We start from the raw sequence: 10,796 nt of genomic DNA, 5'->3' as shown, positions 1-10,796 counted from the left end.
GAAGAATATCCATCCTTGAGAAGCAGCAAGTGGATTTCATTCAGGATTTTTAGCGTGACGCTGCCACTTTTCTTATTAACTGCCAGCCAGGTGAGACCATCTCCATATTTCAACTCGTAATGTAAAATTAAACTCTATACATGTAGAAACTTAACAAACCCAAAATTTCTAGCAGTTGGTGGGATTTTTTTTAACTTATTTATTGGAAACCCCGCAGGTTGATAGCCGCAGCTAGCAAGATACAACTCGTTAAGTATTACCAGCTAATGCAGAATTAGCTGAATTTGTCATGAAAGAGCCAAATACATTTTTTTACAGCAATCGTGTAGTAATTTTTGTTTCCAGTGCAGTGTGTGCTATTCACGTATCTATTACTTTGTGGTTTGGCTTTAGCTGACTGCTATTACATGTTACAAATATTGGCAGTTAGGCTAGCTTAAGGTAGAAGCTAGAACATTTGTTGCTAGCTTAGGCATAAAAGTCGAGTCATCCTACTAAACAAACAAAATATTGTACTTAGGAATTTGTTATTTGTAAGATATGTGTTTTATTTATTTATTTAAATTTATTTATTTTTTTACTGGTCTGATATACTTGACGACGCAGAAGTCTGCTTCCGACTCGTGACTTCCAAGTTGCAATATGTGTAAAGGGCGATTCCACTGAGTTGTTGGATTCCCAACCTTGGTCCTCAAGACACACTGTCCTGCAGACAAGTCCTTCTCAAGTCTGCTAATGCAGCAGGGAGACATCTAATGGGCTCGACACACGGGAGGCGACCATCGACGGCAGCAGTGCTGTCTGTGTATCGCGCTCTAAGATCGATTTTCTCCAAGAAATATGATTGGTTTTGATATTGGTGGGGATTTTGACATTTTCAAACCAGTCCCTGACGTGACAAAGTATGACAGATAGTCAGAAGATTTTGCACGAATTGACAGAAATCTTGCAGTTTACTGTAAAAATGAGAGACAACTCTGGGTTCATCCAACTTTACAAAATAGGAAACAGCATCGTGAATATCATCATTTGATGGACCACAAGGCTGATCCAGATAAATCCAGAACCTACGTTCGGACTAATTCACTCTGGCGCCACGCAGCTGCCTTTTATTAAGCTAAATGATCTTTTCTTCTATGTTCAAAGTTTTTGCAGACTGAGCTGTCTAGCCTGCTCTCATTGGTCTAGCCTCTCGCTGGTTGGCTGTAATGCCAGGCGACAGCGGCACAAAAATGGAACATTTTCCTATTTTCTTGTGTCGCGTCGCAAGCATCGTGTGCACGTCTACATGAACGAGCGCAACATTTCACATGCACGAATGTCGCCTGTGGCTTGGCTGGGGGAGGACAGCGATTTTCGCCTCAATATGCAGGTTCCATAGATAGGAAATGAATGGAGAAGGAGCGACGTCGCCTCCCGTGTGTCGAGCCCATAAGACCTGCAGCATAGTGTGCCTTGAGGACCGGGGTTGGGAATCACTAGACCACATTAGACCAGTTCCTGATCAAAATCTACAATACTTCGACTCAACAAATCTGGACTTAAATAGTCTAAACAGCATCTTGATTCATTAAAACACAGTTTCTGATATGTGAACCCATTATTCTATATTTTTTAAATGCTAATTATGCTAATTTTATGGGGTTTCTGGCATCTTAGACCACATTAGACCAGGTCCTGAACAAAAACTACAGTCATTAGTCTCTTCAAACCTGCACTGAAATATCCTACAGTAGGATATCTCAGTCTAGGTTTGCTAGAAAACTTCATAAAATGAGCCCAATTTGCATTTTCACAAATAGAATAAAGGTTTTACAGATAAGAAACTGTGTTTTAATTAATCTTATTAAGTTTAAATTACACATTTCACTTGATCTATCTATCTATCTATCTATCTATCTATCTATCTATCTATCTATCTATCTATCTATCTATCTATCTGTCTGTCTGTCTGTCTGTCTGTCTGTCTGTCTCTCAGAAGCTGCTCTGCTGAGTCAGAGAGACCAAAATGGATTTTATCTTTGATGACATACCATGTTCTTCCCAGTCCACGCCTCAGAAACATCATGAACAGTCACAAATGGTAATTTCTGATCTTATAATGAAAAGTCACATGCAGTTACCTTAAATACAGGAGCAGCATGTTATACAGAACTGTTATACAGTTACACAGAAAAGTTACATAAGATATGGTTATGTTCATAACTGAGAAGGAAAAGGATGTATAAGTTGAATTTAGAAATCATGATTAGCATTATTGGTTATATGCTGAATATATGGGATAAACCATACTTTAGCATTAACTGACAAAGCTGCGCATCTGATTTCAGGGTTTTAAATACTGATTTGATTAGCATTTTAGGTGACAAAATTGTACTTTAACAGTGGTAAAAATGGAAAAAATTCATGGTACTACTACACTTTGCTTGTCAACACAATACAGTCAGAAGATACAGACAGCGATAGATCCAGAGACAAGTCCTCAAATGTGAGCATAACCGAGATTCAAGAGCAGCACAGAAGGTAAAGAACATCTGAACAGGCTCAGCTGTGAAACTGAACTTTTTCTCATGATTAATAACTGCTGTTACAAAGAATCTGGTCATTTCAGGCTTGTTTCTTACTGGTTTTTAATTCAACATCTGTTGCAGTGTAAGCATAGATGACATCAGCAGAAGAGCACAGGAAATGGTGGAAAAAATTAACCATAGCCGCACCAGTGACCAGAAAGTGATGGATAGCTTTCAGGAGAAATTAGTAGAGAAGGTACAAACATATTTTATATGTCTGGCCCAAGTCAGTGTAATGATTTTCTTTCTTTCTTTCTTTTAATTAATAAATTCAAACCTATGTTTACGCTTTGTATCTGCCCCCCTCCCTGGTCCCAGCATGTAGATGTTCCCAGGAGTGGGAACAACATAGTTAAAACTTGCTTAAATCCTGGAGACCATAGTCCTGTCCAAACACTGATCAAATACATTGATCAAATTATAGATAGATAGATAGATAGATAGATAGATAGATAGATAGATAGATAGATAGATAGATAGATAGATAGATAGATAGATAGATAGATATTATAAATAAATTGAACAGACATAAGTTAAAATTACATAAAAAATGCCACTTTACTTGAGATGAGGTGGTCAGGAGGTGTTATTAAATGGTCTAGTAGCCATGGAAATGGGATGAGCCACAATTTCCTTCAGTTAATTAAAGACAAAATTGACAAAATGGCTTTTTGAAGACAAGAAGGAAAGATTAAAAGTAAGCACTCAGCTTCAAACAGTGATGTTAAAAACCATCTAACAAGCCAGAAATTGGGGAATAATCATGAACTCAGACCTGACTTTTAGCATCACATTAAGACAATTGTGAAATGAGCGTGTTATCACTTAAAAACACCAGGCGGGTTAAAGAAATGATGTCTCAGCAGGATTTAAGCATTTATCTTTAGTAAGCTAGACTACTGTAACGCTGTCCTTTTATATCTCCCTCTCAGCAGTTTTAAATCAAGGTTAAAAAAATGTTCTATTTGCTGCTGCCTTTTATCAAAACCACTGTTAATTGTTTTGATAAATCACACTAACTTTTATTTCTTGCATTTTACCAAATTCTATTTTACTTTTGGGCATACAGAAACACTTTTGTTTTTAATGTTTTTTATGCTTGTAATGTTTTATGTCAAGCACTTTGAACAGTCTGGTACATGAAATGTAATGTACAAATAAACTTGGTCTGATTATTTTTTCCCCTCAGGTGGAGGCGATGTGCCAGCACATGAAGGAGCACATGTTCACCGTCTACGAGAAAAACAGCGATGAGATGCAGGTGAAGCTACAGGAACTGTCAGAGGTGCTGGAAAGCTGCTCTAAGCTGAACTGTGAGCTCCTGGAGGCCAACCAGGCACTGGCACATCTCAGAGAGGGTCTGGACATTAGCCAGAGCTAAGAGCTGTGACATAATTCTTACTAACTGTACCAGTTGTTTTGTTAAAAAACAAAGCTTGTTCATTGGTTTATTATATTAAAGACCAAACTAATGTTTTTGCTCAAATATTGAAGTTATTTTTTATGCCTTTAAACTTTGCCGTTGCTTCCTCTTTGCTTGACTAAGCCTTTGGTTTCAGGTCAGCGGTTTATGATTGCAGCCCCAACTAAAGCTGAATTCATGTTTCTCTATGTTCAATAAATAAAATTACTACAAACAAAAACAATGTAACCTTAATGATCTTTCTCTGACCTGTTAACATTTATATACTTTTTGTAAAATACACCACACCTTATATGCTGCCTAGTATGAGACTCTTTCTGTTAGCAACCAACTTGTTCATTTTAAGAACAGCAGAACTAGTGAAGACAGTACATCCGCTACAATCACATCTTCCCACTCACCAGACCCTTTATTTACACTTCAAATTATCACAAAATACCCCAGTTAAAAAAAATATAACTTACAATTTATTACAGGTAGTTTAATTTTACAACACAGACATCATATTGGACCAAATGCTGTGTTAGATTGATCTTAAGTGTTCAGGAAAGACAAGCAGTAGGAGAGAACTTCCCCCACTAGGTTGATGACAGAAATGTGATAAAATGCACTGCACATGAGGTAAATTTCCGCCACATTCCACATGACATCTATACTGAATTTGGTCAAGGTTTACTTTCCAACAGTGAAGGACTGCAGTCCAGTGATAGCTCTTCCCAGGATCAAGGCATGGATGTCATGAGTTCCTATGAAAAAATTGGAATAAAAAGCATCATAAACAAGCTGTTCACACATAAAGGCACTGTTTAATTGTTAGTAAACATCATTGCATTGATTTGAAACTAATTTGGGATTGTCCAAGCATCTCTTTAGCAATAGGACAACATATTTCGGATATTTAGCAATAATTAGTGTTTTTTTTTCTTCATTTTTGCTTAAGATGTTGAATTTCCCCAACACCTCTATTAAAACATAACCCTATGAACATGGATAGGTAATAGTGTGATGTTTGTGCACTTTTTAAAGTTAATTTATTGAAAGTCTTTAACTATTTAGTTCATCTCCGGGTTTTATGGACTCTTTAAGGACAGGAACTGCCTAAACAACATTGTCAGGATCTTTTCAAAGATAATTGGCATCAAACAGAGATTTAAGTTCACTCTGCTTGTCTCAGTTTTGGACTGCTGGTGATGACATAGTACTTTGTTTTATTTTTATCTGTGATGTGGATGTACTTGAGCAACAGATGAATTGCCCTTTTGAGATCAATAAAGTTGTCTTGAATCATGAATGGTCCTATGAAGATAGTAAGCCAACCTACAATTTTCTTTGTGTTGCTGACCTCTAGTGGTGGATCTATGTAACTGCCTACCTTCGTAAGTGTTAACTGCCTCCAGATTCATGACATGACGGATGATATGGTACTCATCTGCGATGCCATTTCCTCCCAGCATGTCTCTAGCTTGTCTGGCGATGTCTAGAGCCTTGCCACAGCTATTTCTTTTCAGCATGGAGATCATCTCTGGTGCTGCTCTGTTGATGAGAGGGTAAACAAAGGGATGTTGTTATCATGTTTGTTGTGAAGAAAACTAACAAAGAACCCTGAACGCAGTTGTGAAAGAGACCTCTTACTTTTTCTCATCAATAAGTCTTCCAAGTGCCAGACATGACTGTAGACCAACTGTGATCTCTGTCAGCATGTCAGCCATCTTCTTCTGCATCAGCTGGTTCCTGGCCAGTGGCACACCAAACTGGATTCTGAGTGAAAGACAAAAAAAAAAAATCAGTTTCCATGGTATTTCCTGACTGTATTTTTAAAGTTCTTTTATGTGTGTAATGTCACCTGATCCTAATATTTGCAAACATACTGTGGAAAACATCACGTACCTGTCAAGAGTGTACTGTCGTGCAGCGTGGAAGCAGAACTCAGCAGCTCCCAGAGCTCCCCATGCAATGCCATAGCGGGCATTGTTCAGACAACCAAAGGGACCCTGATCACATTGGTCAACTTTAAATATTACTGCACAACAACATTAATGGTACGTGTTAAAGTATGAAGACACGCTTACACCAAGACCTGAGACGTTGGGCAGCAGGTTCTCATTGGGAACTTCAACCTCATCCATCAGGATCATGCCAGTAGCAGATGCCCTCAGGGAGAACTTGCCCTCAATCTTGGGGGTGGTAAAACCTTTCATTCCACGCTCCAAGATGAATCCCCGTACTCTGCCATCTTCACATCTGGCCCAGACCACTGCAATGTCTGCCACAGGGGAATTTGTGATCCTTGCAGTAGGCAAAAAATAAATTAAAAAAATAAAAAATTGGCTGATTAAATTGAATTATTGTGCAGTTTTAGCACATTTAAAATATAAAGTTAATAGAAAGGTATAAAACAGATGATACAGTAAAAGAAAAGGTAAAAAAAAAAAAAAAAAAGTCAAACAAGCTAATGCCAAGCCTCCAAGATGAGAAATATTATTCCAAAATTTAGCCCCTCAGTATTTTATTGAAAATGGACTGTGCCTGGTAAGTAGCTGACGAAGATAAACATCTGCTGAAGATAAAGATTTTAGGATCATAAACAAAGGAATAGAGGGAACAGCTGGGTCAGATCACCTTGTCACCCTAAGAAAGCGTTTCTGTACACCCAAGATTTTGTGACGCGTGGACAGAAAAGTACCTACTCAAACTATTTTACTGTAAAAACGACAGGTATAAATTAAACCACAATAAAGACTGATGGAACCATTTGTAGTGATCAGGTGGCCGACTCTCCTTATTTTGCCAATTAATTTATTACCTTAAGAACTAATCCAGTTTTCTCTAGCTTAAGTTCACATCAACAATGACTCCTAAAAATCTACCTGATGATATTTAAAGAGAGTTCAGTTAATTCAGGTTTAGTTTTAAATAAATTTCTTGGGTGGTTTTTGCCACCAAAAATCATAGAATTGGATAATTTAATTAAAACCCATGTTGAATATTCTGCTGAGCCAGTATTGGCATCTGTTGTTAAAGTAGCAAAGTGCAAGTGAGAGAAAATTAGCATCAGCAAACATAGTTGGAAACAGAACTTTTTGAGCACTGGAGAGATCATTAATGTAGAAAAGAAATGACAATGGTCAAAAAAGACAATCCTGCAGAAGTACACAGAGGAATGAAACCATGTTAAAATCATGTCTCTTCACACAAACAAACTGCCTTGTAAATATAATCACTTAACCAATGAAGTGTAAAATAATGAAAACTATATACATAATATATTTATGTACATGAGCAGTTTTAACTTAAAATAAAGGAGGCTTTATCAGTTTTTGAAGGTTACAGCGTATTTTTATATCCTTAGTCTTTAATTACTAGACATACCAGGTTTTGGCTCCACTGATTGTGAAGGTACCACTGGATGGGTTGTACTTGGCCCTCGTCTCCATGCTGCTGGGATCACTGCCGTGGTTTGGCTCTGTCAAACCAAAGCAGCCCACAATTTCTCCCCGAGCTGCAGAATAAATTAACACACATTAGATTGAAGTTAAGTTTTTATGAATGAATCTGTTTACTATCTAACATGTCGGGAGAAATTGAAGAAAGTGTCCTACTTACCAAGCCGAGGCAGGTATTTTTCCTTCTGAGCATCTGTGCCGTAGGCATAGATCGGGTACATGACGAGTGAGGACTGGACACTCATGACAGACCGATATCCGCTGTCCACTCGCTCAACCTCTCTGGCAATTAAACCGTATGCCACATAACTGGTGCCTGCACAACCATACCCTGCAACATGAACAGTACACAGATATTCTAAAAAGTAAATAAATAAATAAAACATGCTACCTAAACATGTCAAAAAAGCAAGACATTTGGCATTTTAAGGAAGCTGAGAAATTAGACTTACTTAAAGGCACATGAAGACTGAAGAAGATTACAAGGGAATTATTTATCACTTTTTATTTTACCTTTAATAGTTGGGCCAAGGACGCCCAGCTCTCCCATCTCAGACACAATCTCACGGTGGAAGTCTGTGGTATGGTGCATGTTAAAAAAAGAAGGAAAAAAAGAAGATTAAGGAGTGAGTGAAAAGTTAAAACCTTAGAATTAATTAAACAGTTTTTCTCCATAATCCCACATATAATAACACCGTTTTACTCACGCTCATGCCTGTTGGCCATGAGGATTCGGGGCATGAGCTTTTCTTGGCAGTAGTTGCGGAAGGTGTCCCGGATCATGATCTCCTCTTCTGTCAGCTGACCCTCCAGATCCAAAGCGTCCTGCCAGTTGAATGCAACCTTGGCTGAGGGTCAGAAAACGTGCACATGTAGTGGTTATGTCACCCTCATAAGCAGCAAACAACACATGAGTGAATCTGGACAGAATAAAACTGTATTTACGTGCTTTAGCTGTTTTTTTTACTTCTTCTGCATCTGAGAGACACAAAAGTAAAGTTTTAGACACCATAAAAGACAAACATATCTTTTTAAAATTAGTCTTAAGTATTTCCCCACTATCACTAAATTTTATCTTACCATTCAGTGCAGATTAAATAAAGGATATATCTCATGTACCTTTTGTTACTGCAGCAGTTGTGCCCTGTGATCTGGCTGCAGTGATAGCGACACATTTGTGACTGTTGGTGAGCAGACGTGTGAAGGCACCTCTGAGAGCCATGGTGTGTTTACTGAACGACGAAGAAAACAGGAGGAAATATTGAAATTGTGACTTAATTATAAACAAAGTCTTGCTTAGTCACATTAAGTAGGCTAAACAATGCTGACAGAGAAATCTTTAAAGTTTTTTTTTTACATGTTGTTATAAAAGCAGCCATTTGAGTTTGGAAACATATTTCTAAGCAGAACGTTGTTAAATCTTTACCCTCAGGTTCGATTTGACCTTTATTTTATTTATTTGAGTTATTTGACAGGGACATTGCATTTGTACATAGTCACAAAATATTGTAGCTGATGCCATGCAGAGTTTTTAGCGAAAGCTAATTCTCAACTCTTGTCCTTGGTTGGGCCTTTCTACACTACATTACAATACATTAATGGTCGATAATAGATCTAATATTTTATCAGCAATAAAAATAAATAAATAAACATAAATAAAATGGACTGTTTCAATGACAGTAAAAGTACTGTCTTCTGAACCCTCTTTCCTGAAAGTTATTTTAACCAAAACTTTAGCAACACAATGCAAATACTTATTTGTCTATACCTTTTTCCTTTGGGAGAATGTAGTTTAGGTGATGATCCGATAACAGCGACTGAGGTGAAAAAGTTGCTTAAGTAACACTTTCGCCGGCGAAACGTCACAGCTTTACGTAAAATAAATCACGTGACGTGAGAGCTCTTCCGCTATGGGAGGTGAGAGAGAGCAGGAACAGGAGTTGCGCAACTTCTAAGTTATTCAATAATCTCTGTAGCCTACTGACTTTAGCAGAAATGAAACAGTCGGAGTGTATTTCCTCGGTCAGGGATATTCAGGGCTGTTTCAGTGTTCATTTGCATTTACAGCAGACTTTAAAATAAATTAATTAACTTATTTCCAAAGTCAAACTGGCGTTTATGCAAGCGGTGGGTGTGAGGAGGGTGTTAGACCAGCGCCTTCCAGCTCATTGGTCGCTAATTTAAGGAATCGTGCAGAATTTCAACTCTGCAAATAAGTTTTATAATCGACATTTCAAAGGACATTGACCTCACAAAGAGGCAACTTCAACAAGTTTAGTCTATAAATTTAATTTATGCAGCCAAATATTTGTAGCCCAAAGAAAGAAGCATATAAGCAGAATAATAAATTCAGTCCATAAAACATATTGATAATAATACAATATGGTTTAGCTTGATTAAAAGAGAAATTGTAAATTAATTAAATTAAGTGAAATCTATTAAATATTGCTGATTAAAAAGAAAAAAAGAAAGACAAAGACAGATCTTGGAGCTTTGCAACATTCTTTTAGCTGTCTCTTAAACCTACCAACTGCTTTGTTATGGTGTAAAGAATGGGACGTCATTCCTAAATACACCTGATTACATTTCATACTTTTAAATTATTCATTGCTTTCCCAAGAAACTTGCACATGACACTGTATAGCTGATGGTCACAGCAAAACGAGATATAGATATATGATCGTCTCCCCCAGTTGTTTGTCTTTTCAATGATTATTTCACCTCTGCAGGAAGGTTCATTTTACATCACAGAGTTGCTTTAGTGTCTGAGTTGCATGAAGTTATACAAAGAACAACCTGGCAGGTTTTTAGCTCTTAAATAACTGCCTATGTTTTTAGAAGTTCATTAATTCAGTTATTTTATATGTAATTGTTGTTTTGGTGGATTTTGCTTTATTTTTTTTTATTTATTTATTATTTTATTTATTTAGTGTAAGCATTCTGGAAGGATCTAAATAAGCACAATATTACAGGTTATAATTGCTGAAATAAGTGAACAATACATTAGCAGTATGGATTTGGTGAAAGTGGGACAAAAACTGCTGATTATCTAGAATGTTATCAGATCCATTTTATTGAAAACTCAAGTAAAGCCTATAGCTGTGTAGCAGTATGATGTTATCTAGAAATATGTCTGAATAAAACGCTGTAAAGCGAAATTTAAAAAAATAAATTCTAATCAAGTAAATGTCCCTCAGTTTTGTCAGTAACTGTGGTTTTGAGTGCAGCAGATGTTGTTTAGTTAGTATATTTATTTATTTATTTACTTTAATGGGTTTTCTAAAAACATAAGGCCATTCAAAACACATTAGTCTTCCTACTGTTCACATTCCATTGCAGTAAAGGCGAGAAAAGGCTTGT

General features: G+C 37.0%; 2 protein-coding genes across 2 annotated transcripts; one reads left to right on the top strand and one right to left on the bottom strand.

The window, feature by feature from the left end:
* Positions 1–3,951, top strand: syce2 (synaptonemal complex central element protein 2). The gene is made up of 5 exons (XM_041982449.1): positions 1–90; positions 1,979–2,083; positions 2,444–2,523; positions 2,652–2,766; positions 3,760–3,951. Exons 2-5 carry the CDS (start codon positions 2,009–2,011, stop codon positions 3,949–3,951), a joined length of 462 nt encoding a protein of 153 aa, XP_041838383.1. The 5' UTR covers positions 1–90; positions 1,979–2,008.
* Positions 3,952–4,371: 420 nt separating this feature from the next.
* Positions 4,372–9,340, bottom strand: LOC121638533 (glutaryl-CoA dehydrogenase, mitochondrial-like). Its single transcript, XM_041983375.1, has 12 exons — positions 9,205–9,340; positions 8,556–8,668; positions 8,382–8,414; positions 8,144–8,284; positions 7,950–8,012; positions 7,597–7,767; positions 7,363–7,492; positions 6,063–6,279; positions 5,881–5,984; positions 5,626–5,751; positions 5,366–5,526; positions 4,372–4,739 (listed from the first exon to the last, which is right to left on the bottom strand). Exons 2-12 carry the CDS (start codon positions 8,656–8,658, stop codon positions 4,666–4,668), a joined length of 1,323 nt encoding a protein of 440 aa, XP_041839309.1. The 5' UTR covers positions 8,659–8,668; positions 9,205–9,340; the 3' UTR covers positions 4,372–4,665.
* Between the last annotated feature and the right edge of the window lie 1,456 nt (positions 9,341–10,796).

This window comes from Melanotaenia boesemani, chromosome 4 (genome assembly GCF_017639745.1).
Source record: "Melanotaenia boesemani isolate fMelBoe1 chromosome 4, fMelBoe1.pri, whole genome shotgun sequence".
NCBI lineage: Eukaryota > Metazoa > Chordata > Actinopteri > Atheriniformes > Melanotaeniidae > Melanotaenia > Melanotaenia boesemani.
Note: the sequence above shows the minus strand (reverse complement) of the source record. Positions and strands in the feature narration are given on the sequence as shown.